The following is a 26,936-nucleotide window of genomic DNA, read 5'->3' as shown; positions in this document are numbered from 1 at the left end:
AATCACTGGGATCCAGTGAAGCATTCTGAAGTGACACTGGACAGAATTATGGAAATTGGCCAGGTCAGGAAGGAGAAAAGAGGCTCGGGGGGTGAAGGGGATAAGTATGTGATTTACATGTTTCCATTGGCCACATTGGAACTAGATGTGTGCAGCCTCGCTCAATACAAGTGAAATGAGTGACACCGCTCACATTTAGTTGCAAGTGGTTAAATCACATACTTGTGGTCACGTGGCCGCCCACTCTGTCTGTTGACAGCAGAGAATCCTGATGCTCTACTAGGACATAGAGTGAGTGCAAACTTTTTGAAAAAGACTGGACAACCCCTTTAAGGCTCCCCATACATAGACTAATGTGGGCAGATGTCGACGGGTTCAGCTGACAGTCTAATGTGTATGGGGACCCCAGACAACTGCTCTTCAGGGAAAATGTTGATTAAGCATTGCCGATTTCGGACTCCTGGAGGTAAGCATGAGGCAGACATGTCTGGTGACGGCTTTCTTATAGAAAACATGAGAGTGCTCAACTAAATGAAGAGCACTACTGTGTACGGGAGAGCCGGCTGAGATGGCTGCTGGCTGATTGATCGGCCAACAGCTATGTAATGTTTATGGTGGTCTTTAAACTTTAAGACATTATTTTGTAAGTATCTTAAATATTGATGAAAAAAAATAATAATAAATTGAATTTCATGAATGATATTAGGTCGCTGCACAATACATTGTGGAAAATAATGAGATAAATTATTTGTGTTTATCAATTTCAGACGTTCCTGTTGAATGAGCTGTCTCATTGTCAGTATCATCCTGAGCCGGCTTCGTATTCACTTGATTCCCCAGGCACCGGGGTCTATCCCTGCTGTAACCAAAAAGTCCTCCGATTTGACCCTGCACAACTTCCAAAGGTTAGAGTGGCCATACTGATCACTGCACGGTGTGTATGTCACCTTGAGGTGGGGTCTTCATATGTAATGGGTCAATCACTGAACACAAAACATGGGATTTAGCTGACACCAGTCACATATAGTGACACGCAGATTACGGGAGCTCTGTCACTTGAATCATGGAGTGTATGAACTTACTAATTGACAGTAAGAGAGCACAGAACATAATTGGGAGAATAGACCCTTTTCTTTTGCCTATGCCACCTGAAAGCTCACACACATCTACACCACGATATTACTAAAAAACATGTCTTTAGTAAATTTGAAAAATGTTATCATTCAAGGTGGCCGCCATTTTAGTGATACTGCTCAACACATTTACTCCTTCCCCCCACAAATTGTGTCTAAAATTGGATCACTTCAGGCTTGTTTGCATAAAAAAACAGTATTTCACTGTACCATTAAAGTAAATGATATTTCTGAAATCTCATGCACACGCCGCTTACTTTTCCTTGCAGTTTTGAACCTTTAAATAATTGTTTCAAATAATCAAAATGTCAATTCTTTCAGCATTTTTGTGGCATTTTTCACCCATTCAAATGAAGAATGGGGAAAAACTCATTTAAAAAAAAAACATTAAAAAATCTAGCATATTATATGCAGTGTTTTTTCTGACAAGAAATACTTTTTTGGTCTTTTGCAAATACTTAATGTGTGCACATACTTTTAACCTTTTGGATTTTTTATGAACGTTTTCTTACTGTTATAACCTCATGTAATCTTCACTTATTTCATTTGAGGTCATCATTGGTCCATTTGTATCAGCACGCGGCTTTCTGAGAAAATGGCACTAAATTAGTTATAAAAGGCTATTTATGTTGTATTGTGGGTTTTTTGGGGGCAGAACTTTTGGTCTGACCAAAGCTGCTGACTGGGCATCTCATTGTCCCAACTTAATTCGTGCTCTACATGACAAAATATTTATTGCTTTTATTTTTATTTATTTTCCAGCTTTTTTTAATATAACGCCAACAGATACCGCACGGCTGTACAGAGACTGTGACCGCTCACTTTAGTTCTTGTCTCCAATTTGGCTTTCAATCTACTCAAAGAGTTGGTCCACTACTTGGACATTCCCTTCTCAGTCATCATATTTACCCCTGTTAAAATGACAACACTTATTCCCACCTCCAGTGCCAGCACAGTTCCAGTAGTGTTTGCACTCGCTCTCCCGAGGTAACGTTGTCACGCAAGCCCTGCGCCCAGTGAGCCCCTGCTTTGCTGTCCCCGCTTTCAAACAAATTGAACATCAAGAGGAAGTCAGGGCTTCGGTTGGCCGCTCACTTCCTTTAAGGCCTAAGCCACACGGCATGAATTTCGAAGCAAGTGGAATGCGATGTTTTATCGCATTCCACTCAGACCAATATTACCCTATGTCCCAGCACTCATGAGCGATTATTTTATCAGCCCTAATCGCACCGAGAAAACAATCGCAGCATGCTGCGATTGTAATGCGAGTCTTGTTTCTCTGGCACCCATTGAAGTCTATGGGGCGAGAGAAAAATCGCACTGCACTCGTAGTACACCGGTGTACCACGAGTGCAGGGCGAGAATGGCAATAGCCAGCAACGGAGGAGAGAGGGAGATAAATCCCTCCCTCCCCTCCACAGCGCCTGCTCGCCCCTCCTCAGAGCCGGCCCACCCCCTGCAGCTGAGCTCCGATCGCATGATCGGACCTCAGTTGCAGTGACACTCGCATGACACTCGGCTCCTGCTGTGCTGCCAGCGTGAGCCGAGTGTCATGCAAGGATCGCAGTAGATCCCCGTGTGGCCCCGGCCTAATGTTTGATATATCCTAAGGCCGGGAGAGTTAAGCCAGCGCTAGTTGGGCAGAGGACTTGCGTAATGTAACAATGTAACCCCAGCAGAGTGAGTGCCAACACCGCTTGAACGGCGCCAACACTGGAGAACAGTATGAGTTTTGTAGCATTGTTATTTTAACGGGGACAAATATGGTGATTGAGCAGGGGATGTCCGAATAGGGAATAGCCTCTTTAACCTATTTCTAACACGCACATTAGGGTAAATTTCTTGGAATCAAATTGACTTTTTTGCATATTTTTGGAGTCTCGGAGGAACCGAGAGTACACAGAAGAAATGTACACAAACACAAAAAAACCAGACTCCATGCAGATGTCCTTGGCTGAATTTGAACCCAGTTATCATTGCAATAATATGTACATTTTTTGAGAAATGGTCTGATAATAAAGATCATTAAAATCTGATTTCTGCTCTACTAGGGCTGTAAAGTCCGAGACCACGTCATTGGGTTACCGGGAGGAGGGGATGCACCAAACAGCTCTTCTTTGGACGTGCTGAGTGACCTCTTACAGAGGAGGGAGATTATAGTTGTGCCTTTTTCTAAAGACTCGAATGGGTAAACAGTTTTGTCAGATACATTTCACAGTTTGTGACAATTTCTTGCTTTCCAGTTCCTAATAAAATGTCTTGGTTCTATACAGTGACTCTGGGATTAGCCTAAATCAGGATAAAAGTCTTGAATGTGATGTCTTAATAGAGCCAAGCACGGCATGCGGACAGAAGACCGGGGAGATCAATGCTGTGAGTCTGACATATAATGTATGCAAGTAATTCTTATCTTCCCCACACAGAACATTATCCAGTAGTGTGATAAGAGAAAGGTTCAAAAATGATAAAAGACCTTGACCATATTCAAAAGAAAGGGCAAAGGTGACCAAAAATGGCCCCAATCACAGAATTTCTTGATATTTCACACTAAAATGCAATAACATTACAGCTGTAGACAGAAGAAGAGGTCACTGTTCAGGAGTCCCCATTGTCATTAACCACCTGTAAAAGGGATGTCTGTTAAAACCTCTTTCAAATACCCTATAAGGGGAATTCTGAGAGATGAGTCATTCAGGGGCTAGAAAGGGCATCTCTATCTGACTGATTCAGTATGTCTGTTACATGGCGGACCCCACTGGCGGACACAGACAAAAAAGGGTCCATGTGCAAGAAAAATATATGGGCCCTTTACAGCCCAAAAGCTCATGAAAAAGCAAAGTTCCACCTGATTTGGAGGTAGAAATGGGCCCCCTTACCTTTTGGGCGGGCGCACAGGTTGCACCAATGATATGTCCGCCCCTGGTAGACCCATTTATCGCAGTCGGAACCATTTAATGTTATTCTCCCTGTGGTGACCCTTAAAACAATGTAATGTAACACTTAGGCAGGCTTTGCATGCTGCGACATCGGTAACAATGTGTTACCGATGCTGCAGCGATAGTCCCGCCCCCGTCTCACGTGCAATATCTAGTGAAAGCTGCCATAGCGATTATTATCGCTACGGCAGTTTCACACGCACATACCTTCCGTGCGACGTCCCTCTGGCCAGCGATCGGCCTCCTTCCTAAGGGGGCGGGTCGTGCGGCGTCACAGCGACGTCACACGGCAGGCGACCAATTGAAGTGGAGGGGCGGAGATGAGCAGGATGTAAACATCCCGCCCACCTCCGTCCTTCTCATTGCAGCCGGCGGCAGGTAAGGTGATGTTCCTCGCTTCTGCGGCTTCATACACAGCGATGTGTGGTGCCGCAGGAGCGAGGAACAACATCGCACCTGTCGCTGCTCCGGCATTATGGAAATGTCGGAGGCTGCAGCGATGATACGATAACGACGCTTTTGCGCTCGTTCATCGTATCAAAAAGGATTTGCACGTTGCGATATCGACTGCGACGCCGGATGTGCGTCACTTTCGATTTGACCCCATCGACATCGCACGTGCAATGTCGCAACGTGCAAAGCCGCCCTTAAAGTCCAAATGAATGCCTATCTCATACGAAGTATTGTAAAAAGCTTATACCCCATTGAATTCCTATATTCTAGAGTTCTTCGATGTTATGCCTTTTGCCTGTTATTCATGTATCTTCAGGCTAATGTTTCTTCTCTTTCTACCTTGTCTTTTCTTTCATGTCTTTTCTTCTCTTTCCCTTTTTGGGGGGGTAGTTTCTTTCATTAAAGAACTTCAGTCTGCAGCTGGTAAGTAGGAGCAGCAGATCTTTCTATGTGTGGTTGCATTGTTCACACTCCGCTTGTTACAACTGCGGGCAATTTCTGATTTTAATCCAGCACATTAATGGATTGGTAATATGATAATCCATCACAGTTATAATATTCATTCACAATAGGAGATTCCGTATTATTTTTCCAGTCACTTAATTAGAGAAGACAATTTTAAAAACATTGAATTATTAAATAACTCATCTTACAGTTTTTTAATATTTTTTACAAAAAGCTTCTTCTGTTCTAGAAGCAGCAGTCTCTGCTATCAGAAGAAGATGACTACACTACTGGATCCGAGGTGACAGAAGATGAGGTTGGAGATGAAGAAGAAGTGTTGAAAAAACCCGGTATGCTTCTTGATGTCACATAACATGTCTCTCCAACTACTGCATGTGTGTATGTATATATATGTATATATATATATATATATATATATATATATATATATATATATATAATGTATCACAAAAGTGAGTACACCTATATGTTTGTAAATATGGAGAGGTGTACACAGAATTTAACACACATGCTCCTCATTAAAGCCTGAGACTTTGTAACACCAACAAGGCACATGACACTGGGGAGGGATATATTGTATCAAAGTGTCATATCTTCAGTGTTGTCCCATTAAAAGATATAGTAAAGTTGTTACAAAAATGTAATGGGGTGTACTCACTTTTGTGATATAATAAATATATACGGTACATATATACAGCTGGTGAAAAAAGTATTCAACACGTCATCAATTTTCTAAGTAAATATATTTCTAAAGGTGCTATTAACATAACTTTCTCACCAGATGTCTGTCACAACTCATCCAATCCACACTGGCAAAGAAGTAAATCAAAGATGTCCATAAATTAAATTATGTGTAATTATGATAAATGAACACATGAAGAAATGAGAGGTGCAAGAAGCCATAAAAAATAATGACACAAGCTAAAATCTATCAGTAATTAGAAAGCAATCCTGTCACTTAATGATAAATATCAGCCAGTTGAACTGATAGCCAATAAAAAGGTGTATCATTACTAAGGTGCTACACAAGAAACATCTCATGATGAGTAAAACCAGTGAGTTATCTCAAGACCTTTGCAGCCTTATTGTTGCAAAACACGCTGATGGCATTGGTTAGATAATTTCTAAACTACTGAAGGGTCCAGTGAGCACTATTAGGGACATAATCCAAAAGTGGAAAGAACATAATTTCAGCATAAAACGGCCACAACCAGGTAGTCCTCGCAAGATTTCAGACAGCTCTTAGATGAGGTAGCAAAAACCTGATGACAGATTGTCTTTAGAACCGGAGGACTCCTTATACCAATCACTACATGTACTATAAAATGTTTACTTGTAAAAGTTTCTTGTGATGCGATACTCCTGGTTTTTCATATTATAACCTTTCTTTGATTCTATTGTAGAGGGTTTTTTGTCTTTATTTCAAATGTGTCATTTCTCATTAAAAGGTAGAAAAGAAAAACCAAAGAAGTCCAACAGACAGCCAAAAAAACAAACCTCTTCACCAAGTATTCATAAAAAAGAACGGCCTCAAGAAAAGGTAAAGAAGTACTAAAATATTTCCAGGAGACTATCACCACTCTCTCACTGCAACTTTCCTTAATTAGACCCTCATGCAGTCTAGTGACAGTTCCATGGGGAGTCAATTACCCTTTAAATGTTCTTTTGGACTGGCCCTCATAACTGTAATCATGAAGGTGAGATCTATAGGACCTAGAAAAATGAGATGCAACCACATATAGGACCTAGTAAAAGAGATACAATATCAATGAGAAGTCAGAAATGATGTGATATCAGTATACTCCAATGCTCTTGGGCATGAAAGTCATGTTGTACCATTTAGGCAGAAAGGCTTCTCTTTATGGCAGTTCTAAAATCTGATTATAAAGGAGGTCCATCTGATGAGTGGTAACAATGTTCTTGCAGGCCTGTTGTCACAAGTTGAAGTTGTATTCCAATCTTTAGACTTTACGACTTATCCGCAGGATATGTTATAAATGTATGATAGATGCAGATCCCACCTACAACCCTCTCCCACTGCCAGAAAGAGTTGCATGTCCACTGCTCTCTTAATTCACTTTTCTGACAATTACAATAACATTTGAGCATATATATATATATATATATATATATATATATATATATATATATATATAATTTGACATCTAAAGATGGAATACCCCTCTAAGGTATATTTTGATTGAAAAATTGCAGGCGATAGAGTTTGAAACTTTTTATTTTTCTCCTCAGCCCTCTCGAGACTCTTCTCCCTTCACGTGAGTATTTCATGACATGTTTCTGCAAATTTTCTAAACCATTAAGAAATTTGATTTACAAACCTTTAGTATTTTTTTTATAGCGTGAGCATTCAGAGAAGTAAATGGGACGCTTCTCGCTCCTTAAGGTTTAACCAGGATGCTCAAAGAGAAGAAGGTGAGTGTTTCTACTAGCGCAACTGTTTCATCCCAATTTTATCCTTAAATTTCCTTATTGTGACCTACTGCTACATTTCTTAATAATAATTTTTAAGGTGGTTTTACCCAGAAGGATTTTTTTTGTTTTGTTTTATGTATTTTTATTTATTTTTTAAGAACACCAGCAAACTTTTTAATAGAGTTCTTATAACTCCAAAACACAAGCAGATGTAATAGAAAAGCGAAGACTACGTCATTCCTTTTAAATCTCCCGTTCCTTTTGAATCCACTTCTGACTTTTGCTCAAAATTTGTTTCAAAAATTGCCATATTTTCCAAAAGAAAAGAAAGAGATTTTCTCAAAACCAGGCAACCTGCTGCTTGTTGCACCACCTGTCTGCCAGTAAAGGCATTACATCCAGTGACGGAACACATGACTATGATAGACAATCATGACCTAGCCCTGTCTGGAGATGGCGCAGATAGCAGCATCAGGTTTTTTTCTTGACTGTGAGAATTTTTAAAAAGATATTTTTGTAATCCATGTTGATTTTAGGAAACACTTTTTAACTCTCAATCAGTAATTCACATGATCTACCTTAAAGTGAATCTGTTACCAGGTTAGTAAACTTACTGCCATGTACAGTAGTTCTCTGTATTCATAAGCTCTGTATAACCCTGCTACCACTACTAATTGGCAGCTTTCTATCTATGCACAATATACACAGAAATATGTCAATTAGTGATGTGGACGGATTTATACAGAGCTCAGCATCCAGAGAACTGGTAGATCTGCAGCAAGTACAACTGTTATTTTATCAAATCTGCAGGAAGCAGCACATTAATGCGGGCGTCACACGATACGATCTATCGTACGATTGCACGAGCGATCATACCCGCCCCCGTTGTTTGTGCGTCACAGGCAATAAGTTGCCCTTTGCGCACAAAGTCGTTAAACCACCGTCACACGTACTTACCTGCTGAGCGACGTCGCTGTGGGCATCGAACATCCAATTCCTGAAGGGGGAGGGACGTTTGGCGTCACAGCGACGTCACACAGCGGCTGGCCAATAGAAGCGGAGGGGCGGAGATGAGCGGGACGTAAACCTTCCGCCCACCTCCTTCCTTCCGCATAGCCGGCGAGAGCCGCAGAATGCAGGTAAGCTGTGTTCATCGTTCCCGGGGTGTCACACGGAGCAATGTGTGCTGCCCTGGGAACGATGAACAACCGGCGCAAAGAAAAATAAACGACATTTTAAAAATAAACGATGTGTCAACGATACACGATTTGCGAACGTTCTGCGTCGCTCGTAGGTGTCACACGGGACGACGTCGTAAACGATGCCGGATGTGCGTCACGAAAACCGTGACCCCGACGACATATCGCTCGATAGATCGTCTCGTGTGACGCCCGCATAAGAGACACATCACTGGAATCAGGATCTCTTGTCTCTACATCATGGTGCTCTCAGATGGGATACCAAAAAATGGTAACAGATTCCCTTTAAAGGATATGGAGGGTATTACTTTTGAAGTAATGGATGGATAATCTATCCTGAATAGAATGAGAACGAAATATCAATGATAGTGTGAAGTCCAGTATACAGTAGTTTAAAGTCCAATAATGTTTATTGTAAATCCATTTAAAATATAGAAGCTACCTTCTATATCAGGAGAGGGGAACCACCGGCCGCAGGACATTTACAGCATGCAAATTCCCTTCCTCTGGCCCTTGAGCACATTCCCAGGGACTGTAGTGTTTGGGCCAGCGGCCCAGTTTTGCTGGCCCTTCAAGTTTTCCTTATGCTCCTATATGATGTATATACAGCAATCTCTGTGTCTTTTGTGTGATGCATATATAGCAGTCTTAGTGTCTCCTATGTGATGTACACAGCACACTCAGTGTCTCTGATATGATGTATACAGAAGTCTTAGTGTCTCCTATGTGATGGATACAGCAGTCTCGATGTTTCCTGTGTGATGTATATACAGCAGGCTCACTGACTGTGTATACAGCACTCTGTGTCTCCTATTTGATGTTGCACACAGCAGTTTAGGTGTCTCCTATGTGATGTATACAGCAGTGTCGGTGTCTCCTGTGTGATGTATATACAGCAGTCTCATTTACTCCTATGCGATGTATACAGCACTCTCAGTGTCTCTTATGTGATGTATATACAGCAGTCTCACTGACTTGTATGTGATGTATACAGCACTCTCAGTGTCTCCTATGTGATGTATGTACAGCAGTCTCACTGACTCCTATGTGATGTATACAGCAGTCTTGGTGTCTCCTATGTGATGTATACAGCACTCTCAGTGTCTCCTATTTGATGTATATACAGAAGTCTCACTGACTCCTATGTGATGTATACAGCAGTCTTGGTGTTTCCTATGTGATGTATACAGCACTCTCAGTGTCTCCTGTGTACACTACAGACATCCCACTGCTTGCATTCTATAACTATAATGTGAGCAGTGCTAAATTTCCCACAGTGAGGAGACATGTAGTGTAATATACTTGTGTGTTCGGAAAAACACTGCTGTGAGTTCTTTACAAAACGTATCTTAAAGAGTCAACTGTCTTCAGACCCTCGCAAATCTGGATTAGCAGTTGCAAGTAGCAACATCATTAATACCATGTAAGATCACACCTCACCAAAGAAAAGAAGTTCTTCCAGCTCATACCTTCAGAGGAGAGTTATTTAAATGTTTGACCAAATATAGCAGGATCATTTTTAAGTTGATCATTTTCTGGGCCCATGAATTAGGTTTGAAATATCCAAATGGTCCTTGGAAAAAAAAAGTTTCCCCGCCCCTGTTTTATATTTTAAATGGATTTACAATAAAGATTATTTGATTTTAAACCACCGTGTTGTGGATCTCACTATCATTGGGCTTTATAAAGTACGTCTAGAGCCTCCCCGGCTTTGTCCGTGCTCCGACACTCATCACTTGCAGGCTGGATCATCCCATGCACATCAAGCAGCGAGGAGCTGTATCTAACAACACTATTCATCCACACGATGTAGCAATGTTTTATGCAGTGAAAGAGAATTAATATCTCTCCTTTGTCGCAGATCAGAGAAGAATGACGGAAATTACAGGTCATTTGATCAAAATCAGACTAGGAGAGGTGGATCGGATAACGACCAAAGATGGGAAGGAAGTAAGTACACCCGACCAACAGGGTCGATCAGTATACAAAGACCAGGTGATTCCCATTCTATCTGTGTGCTACCATTCTGACCCACATCAACTTATTATTTCAGCCTGGAAGACGATTGTGCATTTTTATTTTTTACTTATGCATTTACTTACTTATTTTTGCATTTGTGTTCATTAAAAATTTTGTAGCGTTTGGCCTTTACTGGCTCTTTGTTTCCCTTCTAAATTGTTTGCTGAAGAATGAATTAACAAATAATCTGTCAGTGAGCTCGTTCTAAAGGCCCTGTCACACACAGAGATAAATCTGCGGCAGATCTGTGGTTGTAGTGAAATTGTGGACAATCAGTGCCAGGTTTGTGGCTGTGTACAAATGGAACAATATGTCCATGATTTCACTGCAACCACAGATCTGCCAAAGATTTATCTCTGTGTGTGACGGGGCCTTAACAGGGAGTTTGTAAATTTTAATATTTTTTCTTTTTAAAAAATTTAAATGCAACTTAATTGCAAAAATCATTTTTTTGTTAGCCCAAAATACATGCGTTTAAGTAAAAACTATGCCCTCAAACTTGATCATAGGATTTTTAAAGGAACCTGTCACCAGATTCTTCCCATACAAAGTGCGGCCCCCAGCTGTAAGCCCTTATATACAGCATTCTAGAATACTGTATATAAATCCCCAAGCTGATCTGTATTACATAAAAAAGCCCTTTTATTATACTCACCTGTGGAGCGATCTGGTCCGGTGGATGTCGCTGGTTTGGATCCAGCGACTCCTCTCTTCTTGCTTCAGGTGGATGACGCGTCCTACGTCATCCACATATTGTCCATCGCACTCCTGTGCACATGCGCTTCTCAAAGCATTGTAGTGCACATGCGCGGGCGCTCCTTGACCTTTCCTCGCTGATGCACATTACATTACTTAGTCATTTACAGCACCCCAACATGGGAGCACGATATTCTTTGCGCCCAAGGGTGCACCCATGACATGATCACGGTGTCCAATGGATAGCCATGAATACTGTAGTATTGTTGTGTATGATACAAGCGATCTGATGATCGCACATACAAGTACTAACAAATACAGTGAAAATTGGGGAAGTAAAATAGAAAAAAATAAAAAATATAACTGATCAAAATAACCCCCTTTTCCCCATTAAAAATAAAACAAATACACATATTTGGCATGGATATATATATATATATATAATATTATATATATATATATATATATATATATATATATATATATAAAATATTTTGATAGATCTGTTTAATATCTATCAAAATATTGAATAAATTAACCCGATTGGTAAACAGCGTAATGAGAGAAATGGTTTAAATGCCAGAATTGTGGTCTTCACTCACCACAACACTGCAATAAAATGCAAAAAAAGGCAATCTACCTCATTGAATCTACCCCAAAAATGGCATCAATAAAAACTTCAGCCCAGGGAGCAAAAAAATAAGCCCTCACACAGCCCCATTGACCTAAAATGCAATTGGTCTCAGAAAATTACAACATCTTCAACTTTTATTTTTTATTTTTACAAATTTCCAAAGGTTTTTTCACCATTTAAATTAAAATAAACTATACATGTTTGGTATCTTCGTAATCGTACGGACCTGGGGAATCATACTGGCAAGTCATTTTTACTGTAAAATGAATGCTGTCAATTGAATCCTCTTTCCCCACCAAAAAAATAAAAATTGCCGAATTATGCTCTCTTCTGCAATCTTGGAATTTTTTCCCACTATCCAGTACACCACATAATAACATGAGTGGTGTAATTCAAAAGTACAACTTGTCCCGCAAGAACAAGCTCTCATATGTTTAAGTGGATGAAATACTTAAAAAGTTATAGCTTTTGGAAGAAAAGAAAAAAAAATAGAAACAAAAAACTGATATTGGCCACTGCAGGTTGGGGTTAAACAGAATTTATTATACATAAAGTCTCCTTTTTTAGCAGGCGGGAGGAATTTACTCCAGACTTGAAGCTCAATTCAAAGCCTCTGTTCATTCAAACACGCGACAGAGTAACACAGAGAAGAATCCCAGGTACCGAATCTGATTTATATACACTATGGATCTGGTACATGGAGTATTTGTGTCTAGTAATGTACTAGTTGCATTAATCCCCAGTATCACCCAGTGACCTCTAAAACATCTTGAATTAAGGGGTGCTTCACACACAGCAAGATCGCTACTGAGATCGCTGCTGAGTCACGTTTTTTGTGACCTCATTAGCGATCTCGCTGTGTGTGACACTGAGCAGCGATCTGGCCCCTGCTGTGAGATCGCTGCTCGTTACACACAGCCCTGGTTCGTTTTTTTATTGTTGCTCTCCCGCTGATAAGCACACATCGCTGTGTGTGACAGCGAGAGAGCAACAATCCTGAATGTGCAGGGAGCAGGAGCCGGCGTCTGACAGCCTGCGGTAAGCTGTAACCAAGGTAAACATCGGGTAACCAAGGTGGTTACCCGATATTTACCTTCGTTACCAGCCTCCGCAGCTCTCACGCTGCCAGTGCCGGCTCCTGCTCCCTGCACACGCTAAGCTAAGTGGTGTGCGCTGGTAACTAAGATAAACATCGGGTAACCATACCCGATGTTTACCTTAGTTACCAGTGTCCACAGCTTCCAGACGCCGGCTCCGTGCAAGCGCAGCGTCGCTTGCACTTCGCTGCTGGCTGGGGGCTGGTCACTGGTCGCTGGTGAGATCTGCCTGTTTGACAGCTCACCAGAAACCATGTAGCGATGCAGCAGCGATCCTGACCAGGTCAGATCGCTGGTGGGATCGCTGCGGCGTCGCTAAAGTGTGACGGTACCCTAAAGCATCCAATGATTTGCTGACTCAGATGAGAAAAATGATTAATGCGTAAGATAGTCCAACTAAGTTTTTTTAGCAGGAAAGAATCACCTTTCAGACTTACTGTATATACAACATTGGTAGTACAGAGTAATGTGAAAAGTAAGGACACCCATGTATTGTCCATGGGGGACACAATGGTATTTAGTCTTCATTCGAGCAGTACGTGAAGGTGCAGGTCATATAATAGAAAGCCACTATCTTTAGTATATGACTTTGTGTGAATGTATTAAAGGAAGACAAGAGTGACATCCTAAGTACTTGGCCAAGTGAGCAGTTCTGATACCTGGCATTGCCCTCTTTCCCAGAAACAGATGCAATTCTTTATACATTTCGACCAGTCATTGATGGCCTTCAACGGAGAAAGTTAGGCCCCTTTCACGTATCAATTTTTTGCCATCAGTCAAAATCTGTTTTCTCGACGGATCCATCTCAGATTGTGGCAAAACTGATGCGACTGATCCGACTAGCTGGTGGCTAAATAATACTTGGAGCATGCTCAGTTAAAAAAAAGAAATCCGTCACTGGATTCCTTCATTTGACCGATGGCGACGAATCCTGCACCCATAGGCAACGGATCCGTCACTGTCGGTTTTTTCGACTTACACAAAAAACGTTACTGTGGACGTCGTCTGTCCGATGGACAAACATTTTTTGACGGATCCGTCGAACGACGGATGAAACGTGAGGCCATCTGTCGCAATCCGTTGCTAATACAAGTCAATAAGAAAAAAAACAGATCCAGCGGCATCAGTCGCTAGATCCGTTTTTTCAAAATTTGACGGATTGTGTCTGATGGCAAAAAACTGATGTGTGAAAGGGGCCTTATTTCTGATCCCAGAACTTGTGGCTGGAGCCGCCTGTGTTATAGCCGCTCACCAATGTCTAGATCAACTGAAGGTTGATACTGGGCAGCATATAAGTAGTACTGATCGGGATCAAGCACCATAAAATCTGAACATGTCAGTACACCATAAGGCCACATTTAGACATACAGTACATCCTGTGGTCACATTTTAGCACATTTTATTACGGTTTCAAATCTCAGCCTGACTGCTGTGATAGGGATTGTCTGAATGATTGGTGCAGATCCGGATGTGATGGTGCAACTCTTTTTACCGCACACATTGGCACTGCTATGTATGATGAAAATTGAATGTTTCCTCAGATTGGAAGGTTGTGGTTCGAAGGAGGGATTGTCTACACCAGGGTAGCATACAGAGCATGGTAACAGGCACATATGGGAAATAGCAATCATTAATAGCAGACTAAATGGGATGTGAATTACCATAACTCATATACATATACTCATATACTCCACTACCACATTTGTGAGCACAGATAGTTGTTTTACAATATGGCAGCTGTTTTCTGCTGCTCGAATCGCACGTAGCCTGCATTCACGACCGGCTTCATTATCACAGCCATACTTCAAAATTGGGGACCAGTGACAAGGTGACCACAATGACAAATCACGGAGGTATTTCCCTTCCAGGTTCTCTCTTCCTACACACACACGGACAACCTAGGTGAATAGGGAGGCGAGAAGACAGCAGGGATACATATCTGAGACCAGTCATCCTAGTCAATGCGTCCCTGCTTCTTGTTTTAAAGCTTTTTTGGGGGAAGAAGAGTTCTGTAATGCCACAATGCTTTAGAGAAAAGCATACCGGTCTACAAAAATGAATCAGCTGCCAAGTTCACTTTATTAAAAGTGAATGAGGTTGTCCATGGATTAGAATAGAACTCTTGCTTCTATATACTGTTGATTACCACAATGGTCTGTGTGTTGTGACTGATATTGCAACTCATCTTCATCAAAGTAAGCTTTGCTAAGCTGCAATACCACACACAAACCACAGACAGATGTTGCAATCTGTACTTTTTTCAAACCCTAGACCACCTCTAATTTTTATTGTGTATATAAACATTATCTGACATCTGGTAATGTTTACTTCATTTTTTTTTTATAAGATTTAAATAAATTATATTTCTGTTCATGCATTGGTTTTTCTTGTTCTTATGGGAATGTGCACATTGTAGATTCAGACAGAAAGCTGCAAAAGTTCAAACGAACACATGGAAAGAAGTAGTTAAGAAACACAGCGGAAACATACCAGAATATGTATTAAAACCTTAGATTCCTCCATGTACCATCCTTTTACTCTGATGACAGTTTTACACACTCTCAAGCAGCTTCATCAGGTAATGACCTAAAATGGCTTCCAATGCCTCATCCAGAGTTCAATTGTGGACTCACCAGCTATCAGAAAAAGTTTGTGACCATCAAGTGTGTTTTGCAGAGGTAGTGTTGGTACAAAGCTCCATACAGTGCTGAGCCATTTTCCACAACTGTCGGATTTTGGCAAGAACCACCCAACTAAGTAAACAAGAGTGACAGTTTATCATTACTTTAAGACATGATGATTATTCAATCCAGAAAATTGTTAGAACCTTAAAGATATCTTCAAGTGTAGTCATGAAAACCGTCAGTGACTATGAAGTTACTATGATGAAGCTGGCTGTCATGAAGACTGCCCCAGGAAAGGAAGATTAAAGGCTACTTTACACACTGCGATATCGGTCCCGATATCGCTAGTGTGCGTACCCGCCCCCATCTGTTGCGAGACACGGGCATATCGCTGCCCGTGGCGCACAACATCGCCCAGAGCCGTCACACATACTTACCTGTCCGGCGACGTCGCTGTGACCGGCGAACCGCCTCCTTTCTAAGGGGGCGGTCCGTGCGGCGTCACAGCGACGTCACTGAACCGCCGCCCAATCGCAGCGGAGGGGCGGAGATGAGCGGGACGTAACATCCCGCCCACCTCCTTCCTTCCGCATAGCGGCCGGGAGGCAGGTAGGGAGACGTTCCTCGCTCCTGCGGCGTCACACGCAGCGATGTGTGATGCCGCAGGAACGAGGAACAACCTCGTTACTGCTGAAGTAACGATAATTGGGAATGGACCCCCGTGTCGCCGATTAGCGATTTTTCACTGTTTTGCAACGATGCAAAATCGCTAATCGATGTCACACGCAACGGCATCGCTAATGCGGCCGGATGTGCGTCACGAATTCCGTGACCCCAACGACTCCGCATTAGCGATGTCGTAGCGTGTAAAGCCCGCTTAAGAATTACTTTTGCTGCAGATAAGTTCATCAGAGTCATCAGCATTAGAAATTGCAAATTGACAGCACCTCAGATAACAAGAGTCACAGGCACCAAGTAGCAGACACATACAGTAACAACATCAACTGTCCAGAGGAGACTACAAGAAGCAGGCCTTTATTGTGAAATTGCTGCAGAGAAGCCACTACTGAGAACCGCAAACAAAAAGAAACTTGTTTGGGCAAATAAACACAAAGACTGAACATTAGATTAGTGAAAATCTGTACTATGGTCTGATGAGTCAAAATAAGAGAGTTTTGGTACCAGCTGCCATGTCTTTGTAACACGAACAAAAGGTGAGCATATGGTTTTGACATGCGTGGAGTTCACCATGAATTATAGTGTGGGAGGTTGTGAAATGTGTTGTTAGGCTAGGTTCACACACTGCGTTTTTTTGACGCTGCGTTTTTGTGCGTTTTTTAGCGCTAAAACGCACAGAAACGCAGCGTCTTTAAAAACGCATGCAAAAACGCGTGCGTTTTTACCGCATTTTGGTGCATTTTTGGCTGTGTTTTGCTGCGTTTTTCTCACTGCGTTTTTCTGCGTTTTTTTATCAGTGAACATTGCCATTAAAGATTGTTGGAAAAAAAAAAAAGGTCTGATGTCATTTCCTTCTTCCATATGTTCTTCATTCTCCACTAGTGTATGCAGGTGAGCAGACAGCTGCAGAAGTACAAGGCTCAGCATGATCCATCCAGGACTGTTTGCTGGAGAGTCAGGGGGAGCAGACCTACAAGGCTCAGCATACTCCATTCACTAGTGGATACAGGAGAGCAGACAGCAGCTGCAGAACTACAAGGCTCAGCATCCTCCTTCCAGGACTGTATGCAGGATTTCTTTGCCCCCCCAAACAAAAAAAATGACGTGGGCTTCGCCATATTTTTGTATGCTAGCCGGGTACAGCAGGCAGGTACGGGCTGCCCCCAACCCCCAGCTGCCTATTTGTAGCCGGCTGGGAACCAAAAATATGGGGAAGCCCTTTTTTTTTTAAATTATTTCATGAATTTCATGAAATAATTAAAAAAAAAATGACATGAGCTTCGCCTAATTTTTGTGTCCAGCCAGGTACAACTAGGCAGCTGGGGATTGGAATCCGCAGTGCAGGGTGCCCATGCTTTCTGGGCACCCCTGCTGCAAATTGCAGTCCGCAGCCACCCCAGAAAATGGCACTTTCATAGAAGCACCATCTTCTGGCGCTGTATCCAACTCTTCCAGCTGCCCTGGTGACGGTGGCTCGCTGGGTAATAATGGGGTTAGGACTAGCTGTATATTATCAGCTGGCCCTAAGCCCGAAATTCATGGTGTCACGCCAATATTAGACATGGCCACCATGAATTTCTAGTAAAGATAAAAAAAAAACACAACACACAGAAAAATATTTTTATTAGAAATAAAACACAACACAATTAGTGACTCCATCTTTATTGAAATAAAGAGCCTCCCTCCGCAGTAATCCTGGGTCAAGGGTCCTGCGCCGCCCAATCCGGATCCAATATCATCTGATTGGTTTGCTGGAACGCAAAGCGATCAGATGATGTGTCAGGATCAAGGATGTAAATCACATCACACATCAGCTGATTGCATAAAAGCCGTTTATACAATCAGCTGATGCATCAGTGCAAAAAAAAAAAAAAAAAATACTCACTTATGTGCTGATTACCGGCAGCTCCTGGAGCGGAGTCTGATCCGATCGCTGCAGGAGCTGCCGGTAATCAGGGATGAAGTCTCCTGACGGCATCCGCTGACAGGTTAAACCGGCCGGGCGCCGGCGTCACCCCGAGACTTACGATCAGCTGACGCGTCAGGTGACTGCATCAGGTGATCCATCGCCAGGTCCTGCATCCATCGCACGTACCCAGGGAGACTGCACACAGCCGGAGCGGCGGTACCGGGAATAGGAGCTGGGAGCGGGCAAGGCACCGGGAGTCTGCAGACAGGTGAGTATGACATTTTTTTTTTTCTACTGTTCACTTTTGTTTTCGCAGCTGCCTCCACCTCCCGCCCAGACATGGCGCCGCACAGGAGCTGACATGCACAGGACAGGAGGTGGACGCAGCGGTGACGGTACCGGGAGGATTCACGCTTCTATATTTACTGACAGAAGGAATCCTCTTCCTGTACATGTCACTTTACTACCCACCTCCTGCGTTTATAGCTGCGTTTTTGGTCTTAGAAACGCAACAAAACGCACCAAAACGCAGCTATAATAACAATTTGCGTTTCTCATTGCGCCTTTCAACATCCCATTGCACTCAATGGATGAAAAACGCGATGAAAAACGCGGGAATAATTGACATGCTGCGTTTTTGTGGTCACCACAAAAACGCAGCTGAAAAAAAGCGCTGTGTGCAGACAGCAAAAATGAAAACTCATAGACTTTGCTGGGGAAAGCAAAGTCATGCAGTTTTCTGGGCAAAAACGCCGCGAAAAACGCACTGTGTGAACTTACCCTTAGGCTTTTCTTGTGATACCATTAATGATTTATTCCACTTCAAGACTCTCTGGCTACCACAGCATTGTGCAAACACATACCAAGGGCTATGTAACCAAGAAGGAAAGAGATGAAATGTTGTGTCAGATGACATGGTCATTCCAGTTAACGACCTGATAACGCTGCTTGAGAGAATCCCAATGAGAGTAAAGGGGGGAACTAGAGAAATCTAAGGTTTAACACACATTTTGGTTTCTTTCACGTGTTTCTTTACTCCCTGGTTCCATTTGTGTGTGATTGTGATTTTCCAGCCTTCAGTCTGAATCTATAAGGTGCACATTTTAATAAGAACAAGGAAAATAAATGCCGGAATAGATGTGTCCAAACTTTTGACCTGTACTGTAGATATGTAAAATTTCTGCAAAATATCTTCATATTTCTGTTATATTCCTATATTATTTAGTGAAACCTTTGATGTGTTTTATTGCAGGTCTAAACCTCGTTTTGGGATTGGACGGCCTACATAAGTATGGGCTTTTATGCTTTTAGAAATTTCTTATCATTAAGGATCTGTCCATGGGGACAATGGATATTTATTAATATTTTTAATTTATGCTTGACAAGTTCTTGCTATTTCGGAAGCGCTAGAATGAATTTGCTAATATATGTAACTTAGCTTTTTATGCTCTTTTTTTAAATAAACTTGTTTTAAAAAAATTCTATGGAGTGTTTTTTTTTCTTTTATTGTTTTACTAAAACTAAGGGCCTGATTAATTATTGAATTTGAGCCCTTTTTGTCTACTTTTTGGAGATTTTAACCTCCCTTTGATATGCACAAATTATTTAATTTGTGCCATTTTTTAGGTCTAAATTGCTTGGGGGATGGTTTGTTTGAAGATGTGTGTGGTTTTCATTTTCCAGATCCTTGCAGCCAGTTCATTAAATACGACGTTGTAAAAAGTTGAAAAAATTTTGTGCAAATATACTCCAACCCCCACTGTATTTTACAACATTTTAACTGATTATGCCATTTTTTTTGCAGCAAAAAGGTGCAAGAAGGTTAAAAGAAAAAAAAATCAGATGTTTTAATTTTTACTGTGATTATTCTATTACATCTGTGTGATCATCCCATGACCATGACATAGTTATGTAGCGTTGTATTAACCACTTCACCCGAGGGAAATTTTCCGTTTTTCATTTTTTCCTAACCTTTCTTCCAAGAGCCATTACTTTTTTACAGATTTTGCCCACATATGGCTAAAAAATGAATCAATTATTGGTCTTCAATCAGATTAATCACCTTTGAAAGCAAGGCTCATAACGTTTCTTTACAATTTTCTGAAGGATAACCCGATGGGCTCTTTTCCACTTGCAATGAAAAAATCACTGCGATACTCGCCCAGAAAAATGGGATGAGTGTCATGCATATGGTCTGCATTTTTTTTCTCACCTAGCATCCATCCGTATGACATGCGAGTGTCATGCAAGTGTCGTGCGAGTGTCGTGCGACTGCCGTGCAAGTGTGTAGATTTTTCTCACCAAGGATCCATGTGACATGCGTATGTAATGCCTGGCAATATGTTTCTCGCACCCATAGCAAGTCTGGTGCGATCTATGCAGCCATACGCAGTATTCTACAATTTGATCCTCAGCACGATTAGAACTGAGGAAAAAATAGCAGGATAACACTGCCTGATTGATTAACACTGGTGCGAGTGCAATCAAATGTTTTATCGCATCGCAGTCGCACATGAAAATCGCAAGTGGAAAAGAACCCTATGTCTCATTCACTCTTCAGCTTTCATTTACTTTCAACTAAAGGAAAATCCTCAGAGCCACTGGTGGAGGATTATGGAATCACAGGCTTTAAGACCCAGACCTATGTAAAAAAAAATTAAAAGGTTGATGATATGCAGTCATGGGCGAAAGTGTTGGCACCCTTGAAATTGTTCCAGAAAATGAAGTATTTTTCCGAGAAAATAATTGTAATCAATGTTTTGCTATATACATATTTATTTCCTTTGTGTGTATTGGAACAACATAAAAAAACTGAGCCAATAAGACAAATTGGACATAATTTCACATAAAACCCCCAAAATGGGCTGGACAAAATTATTGGTACACTCAACTTAGTATTTGGTTGCACATCCTTGGAAATAACTAACTTCAATCAATCGCGTCCTATAACCATCAACAAGCTTCTTATTCCTCTCAGCTGGAATTTTGGACCACTCTTCTTTTGTAAACTGCTCCAGGTCTCTCATATTTGAAGGCGCCTTCTCTCAACAGCAATTTTAATATCTCTCCACAGGTGTTCAATAGGATTTAGATCATTGCTGACACTTCAGAACTCTCCAACGCTTTTTCCATCCATTTCTGAGTGGTTCTTGAAGTATATTGGGGTCATTGTGCTGGAAAACCCACAACCTAGGACGCAAACCCAGCTTTCTGACACTGGGCAATACATTGTGACCTAAAATCCTTTGGTAATCTTCAGATTTCAAGATGCCTTGCGCACAGTCAAGCCATGTAGTGTTAGAGGCAGCAAAACAACCTCAAAATATCTTTGAACCTCCACCAGATTTGACTAATGTGCTTTACTAAAAAGCTTTATCTTGGTCTCATCTGTCCACAAGACTCTTTCCCAGAAGGATTTTGGCTTATGTACATTTTTACAAACTGCAGCCTGGCTTTTTTATGTCTCTTTGTCAGCGGTGGGGTCCTCCTGGGTCTCCTGCCAAAGCGTTTCATTTCATTTAAAATTTCAACTGCTAGTTTGCTGATGCATCCTGAGCCTTGAAGACAGCTTGAAATTCTTTGGAACTTGTTTGGGGTTGCTTATCCACCATCCGGACTATCTTGTGTAACAACCTTTTATCAATTTTTCCCTGCCGTCCACGTTCAGGGAGATTAACTAGAGTGTCATGAGTTGTAAACGTCTTGATTATGTTGTGCATTGTGGATAAAGGAACATCAAGATCTCTGGAGATGGACTTGTAACCTTGAGATTGTTCATATTTTTTAACAAATTTGGTTCTCCAGTACTCAAGCCATTCTCTTTTCCTCATTCTGTTTTCCATGTTTAGTGTGGTACACACAGACCCACAATGTAAAGATTAGGTCAACTTCTCCCTTTTTATATCTGGTTTCAGGTGTGATTTTAATATTACTCACACCTGTTACTTGCCGTAGTTGAGTTGACACAAACAGCACATACTTGAAATAAAGTTGTTTACTTACAATTTTGGAAAGATGCCTACAATTTTATCCTGCCCATTTTTGAGGGTTTCTGTGAAATTATCTCCAATTTGGCTTCATTTTCTGGAACAATTTCAAGGATGCCAACACTTTCAGCCATGACTGTGTGAAGGAAAACAGTGATAAATGAGTTGTGGCGCTAAATTTTATTTTATTTAATTTTATTTAATTAGATTTATGCACTATGCCATGAGTAGGCATAGGCGACTAATGCGCGAGCAACAGAATCAAGAATCATGACATGCCTGCTGCTAATTGGGTTTAATTAGCTCATTTAATGAAAGGGTGGTGTTCTAATTAATAGCAGTGCGGAGTTCCATTAATGATGTCATTCATTGTGTGAAGAAACAGGTTTCAATTATGGCCTTTATTTAAAGAAGGAGGGGAGCAATGTTGTACCTGCTGGTTTTAGTCCTTACTCACTGTGTGAAATGGGTCGTTCCAGACATTGTACCGAAGGAGAAAGAACTTTGATCAAGAAGTTGATTGGAGAGGGAAAAACATATACTGAAGTGCAGAAAATAATTGGCTGCTCAGCTAAAAAGATTTCTGATGCTTTAAATTGGCAAACAAAATCTAAACACATGGTAGGAAAAGAAATACTACCATCCACATAGATCATAAAATAACAGGCAAAGAAGTATCCAATGATCTGCTCCAGAGAGATCCAAGAAGTTACCTGTGAGTTCTGCAAGTATCAGAATATGCCTACATGAAGCCAAACTATTTGCAAGAAAAGTACCATTGCTGAAAAAGATAGCGTTGAAAAGGTTACAGTTTGCCAAAGAATACACTGACCGGCCTAATGAGAAGTGACGCAGCAGTCTATGGACAGATGAGAGCAAGAATGTTCTTGGGTCTAATAACCACAGATAATTTGTGAGATGACCCATAAACACTGAATTCAGGCAGAGTACACTGTGAAGACTGTAAAACATGGATGTGCAAGCATAATGGTTTCGGGATGTTTCTCATACTCTGGAGTTGGTCCCATTTATAGCACACCAGACACTATAGAGCAGTATAAATATATCAAAGTACTAGAGGAGGTCATATTGCCTTATGCTGAAGAAGAAATACCCTAAGGCTACACTTGCGTTTTGCACAGATGAGTGCAATCTGATAATACATTGGATTGCTTTTGCACCAGTGCAAAACTATGGGTTAGTGTCCATCTGCGATTGCGTTCTCATGCCATACCGGCATGAGAAATAAATCGCAGCGTGCTGCATTTGGCAGCGAGTCTCGGCTCATACACCCCCATACAAGTCTATGCGTGCGTGTGAAACTCTGATATCATCCAACCGCAGTGTGATGTACACAAAGACAGGCCACGGAAAAGAGGGAGAAAGTGCTCCCTCCTTCTCCGCAGCTATGATCCGATCGGATAACAGTCGCATGACCCTCTGCTCACACTCGCAGCAAATGGTCATTAACATATCACTTCCAATGCTCTTGCATCGGAAGCTATGCACAAGTGGAACCGAGGCCTTAAAAATGGGTATTTCAGCAGGACAACAACCCCAAACACACCAACAAGTGAGCAACATCCTGGTTCTAGACCAACAAGTTTGATCTTATAAACTGGCAGCCCAACCCCCAGATCTCAATTTTTGGGGTGACATCAAAAATGCTGGTTTTGATACAAAACCTAAGAATCCAAAAGAACTGTGGAATGTAGTCCAGTCAGCTTTGGCTAGAATATCTGTTCTCACGTATCAGATATTAGTTGACTCCATGCCACACATACTGTATGTAAAGCAGTTATCAGAAATAAAGATTATACAACTAAATTTTAGTTCAGTGATTCATAGAAAAGCTAAATCTAAACAAATTTCAGTTTATACTGTAAGTATTCGAGTTTGAAAATGCAGACACCGCTATTTTTTGTTAAATACTATTATTCCTTTTTTTCCTCATTTTCAGTTTAAAAATTGATGTTTTATTCATGTTTTCATTTGTAATTCAGTGTGCAGTGCTCAAGTGATTGGATATGGAATGCTTGTATATGGAAATAACTGCTATTCTGAGGATGGAGCTTTTTCACAGTTGTTTTAAACATGTTGCTATTATTTTGCACGTAACTGAATGCCACAACTTGACTTTCTTCTGTTGCTGATCCTTTTTTCCTAAAACATATTTAACTTATTTATTTAAGGCCGGAGTCACACTTGTGAGAGACTCGCGCGAGTCTTGCATCGCATCACGCGACACGGCCGCACACTCTCCTGACAGGAGTGGGTTGTTTACATGTATTTCTATGCAGCTGAGATGCTCCTGTCTAGAGAGTGTGCGGCCTTGCCGGGTGATGTGATGCAAGACTCGCGCGAGTCTCTCACAAGTGTGACTCCAGCCTAAATATTGTAACCGGTTTCAATCCACCCTATTATTTGCATTAATCTTTCAGTGAAAGTGACCAAAGGAGGTGATCTACTAAGTTAAATGAAACACTGTCGAACCTCGTGTGAAGGTCCTTCATGGCTTTCATCACCATTTCTCCACTTTCAGCACTTCACTCAGCAAGTGGGCATTGATTCACGAGAAATAGCTATAAATTCACATGAAATATTGCGCAGCGCAGAAATACACCAAAAGTTTAATGCAGATTTCTGGAACAATGTAAGCCAAGTAATTTGTGCTGTAAACTTAACCCCTTCATCCCTCGGGCATTTTGCGTTTTTCCATTTGTTTTTTTCCTCTCTTTCTTCCGAGAGCCGTAACTTTTTTATTTTTCCTTCAATCTTGCCATATGAGGGCTTGTTTTTTGCGAGACAAGTTGTAGTTTTAAATGAAACCATACGTTTTACCATATAGTGTACTGGAAAACAGCAAAGAAATTCCAAGTGCGGAAAAATTGCAAAAAAAGTGTGATCGCTCAATAGTTTTTGGGATATTTTATTCACCGTGTTTACTATATGGTAAAACTGATGTGTGGGTGTGATGCCTCAGGTCGGTGCGAGTTTGTAGACTCCAAACGTGAATAGGTTTACTTATATCTAAAGGGTTAAAAAAAAATTCATAAGCTTGTCCAAAAAAGTGGCGCACATTTTGCACCATTTTTCTGGATCTATTGCTCATTGATGGCTTATTTTTTGTGTCTCGAGCTGACGTTTTTAACTGTACCATTTTTGCGCTGATGCTACAATTTGATCTCCTGTTAATGCATTTTGCGCAAAATTTGCGGCGACCAAAAAACGTAATTTTGGCGTTTGGAATTTTTTTTGCTGCTACGCCATTTACCAATCAGATTAATTGATTTATATTTTGATAGATCGGACATTTCTGAACGCGGCGATACCAAATATGTGTATATTTTTTATTTATTTTTAACCCTTTAATTTTCAATGGGGTGATTTGAACTTTTAGGTTTTTTTATTTTTTTTTAATATTTTAAACCTTTTTAACTTTTTTTTTATTTTACTAGTCCCCCTAGGGGGCTATAGTGATCAGCAATCTAATTGCTCTGCCATATCTCCAGATTACAGCTACAGAGATCTGCAGATATGCTGCTTTACTTTCAATGCCGGCTGTATTCCGGCATTGAGAGGAAGTGACTCATGTTAGCCTGTCATCACATGACCCTGTGCTACCATGGCAACCACCGGAAGTCACGTGATCATGTCAAGGGACTTACGATGGGGGCAGAGTAAGCATAATGACGGCTTGCATATACATCTTGCTGCCAGATTTTGGCAGCGAGATGTAAGGGGTTAATAGTCGCGGGTGGAAGCGATTCCACTCGCGACTAACAGGCACACCTGTCAGCTGTTAAAATCAGCTGATATGTGCACGGATCGCTGTGGCCTGCTCACGGTAGGGGGCGGGGATTAATTGCACACGATCCATGATGTACCCAGTATGTCATGGGTCGTTAAGGGTTTAAAGGGGTATTCCCATCTTCAAGATTCTATCCCAATATCTACTAGTAATGGCGGACAAAGACAGAAGAGGGCTCCTGTTTAAGAACAATATATGTGCCCATTTCAGTCCAATAACTCATCAAAATGCACTATTTTGTCTGCTTTGCAGGTGGAAATGGAACCCCCACCTTCTGGGCTACTGTGATATGTCCGCTCCTGTGTAGTAATCGTAATAATAAAGTAAGCAAATACCTCCAATTTGAAATGTAGTACAGTGGAACCTCGCTTAACGAGTAACTCACTTAACGAGAATTAGCAAAGCTTTCTGTAATTTGTAACTCAGTTTCGAGAAAGCTTTGCTGTACGAGCAAAATCCTCACTGCACACACTTCCGGTTCCGTACATCCACCGCGCTCTAACCCGCACTTGCAGTCCACACAAACACACACATGTACGCACAAACACACACAAACAAACACGCACGCACGCACATACAGTATTATGCTCACCTTACCTTCCGTTCCACCGCTGGCCTCATGGTTCTTGTAGTTCCCGGGTACATCGCGACGTCCTTGCGGCGAACTACAAGACCCAGGAGGCCCGCGATGGAACAGAGGTAAGGTGAGCATATAATTTAATATAGTGTACCTTACGTTTCATTGCTGGCCTCCTGGGTCTTGTAGTTCGCCGCTCCGCTCCACTCCACTCCAGGCTGTGCATTAGCATCCATAGCGGCGAAGCAGGAACTTCCTGTCAGACGCTACTCAAAGTCAGTGCGCT

At 41.5% G+C, this 26,936-nt stretch overlaps 1 protein-coding gene across 2 annotated transcripts in view; it reads left to right on the top strand.

Moving 5' to 3' along the window:
- SANBR (SANT and BTB domain regulator of CSR) overlaps positions 1-19,728 on the top strand; it is an 81,989-nt gene extending 62,261 nt beyond the window's left edge. Inside the window, exons 12-22 of one of the 2 annotated variants that reach the window (XM_075339353.1) lie at positions 768-905; positions 3,185-3,321; positions 3,407-3,506; positions 4,913-4,945; positions 5,217-5,316; positions 6,436-6,527; positions 7,238-7,263; positions 7,347-7,420; positions 10,481-10,569; positions 12,539-12,627; positions 19,529-19,728. In XM_075339353.1, coding sequence (XP_075195468.1) covers positions 768-905; positions 3,185-3,321; positions 3,407-3,506; positions 4,913-4,945; positions 5,217-5,316; positions 6,436-6,527; positions 7,238-7,263; positions 7,347-7,420; positions 10,481-10,569; positions 12,539-12,627; positions 19,529-19,565 — 915 coding nt within the window. In that variant the 3' untranslated portion in view covers positions 19,566-19,728. Of the gene's footprint in view, positions 1-767; positions 906-3,184; positions 3,322-3,406; positions 3,507-4,912; positions 4,946-5,216; positions 5,317-6,435; positions 6,528-7,237; positions 7,264-7,346; positions 7,421-10,480; positions 10,570-12,535; positions 12,628-19,528 lie in introns of both variants that reach the window. The other variant, XM_075339352.1, reaches the window with a different exon arrangement.
- Positions 19,729-26,936: the final 7,208 nt, after the last annotated feature.

The sequence above is a fragment of the Anomaloglossus baeobatrachus genome, chromosome 3 (assembly GCF_048569485.1).
Source record: "Anomaloglossus baeobatrachus isolate aAnoBae1 chromosome 3, aAnoBae1.hap1, whole genome shotgun sequence".
NCBI classification, from domain to species: domain Eukaryota; kingdom Metazoa; phylum Chordata; class Amphibia; order Anura; family Aromobatidae; genus Anomaloglossus; species Anomaloglossus baeobatrachus.
The sequence above is the reverse complement of the archived record's forward strand: the minus strand, read 5'-3'. Positions and strand labels throughout refer to the sequence as shown.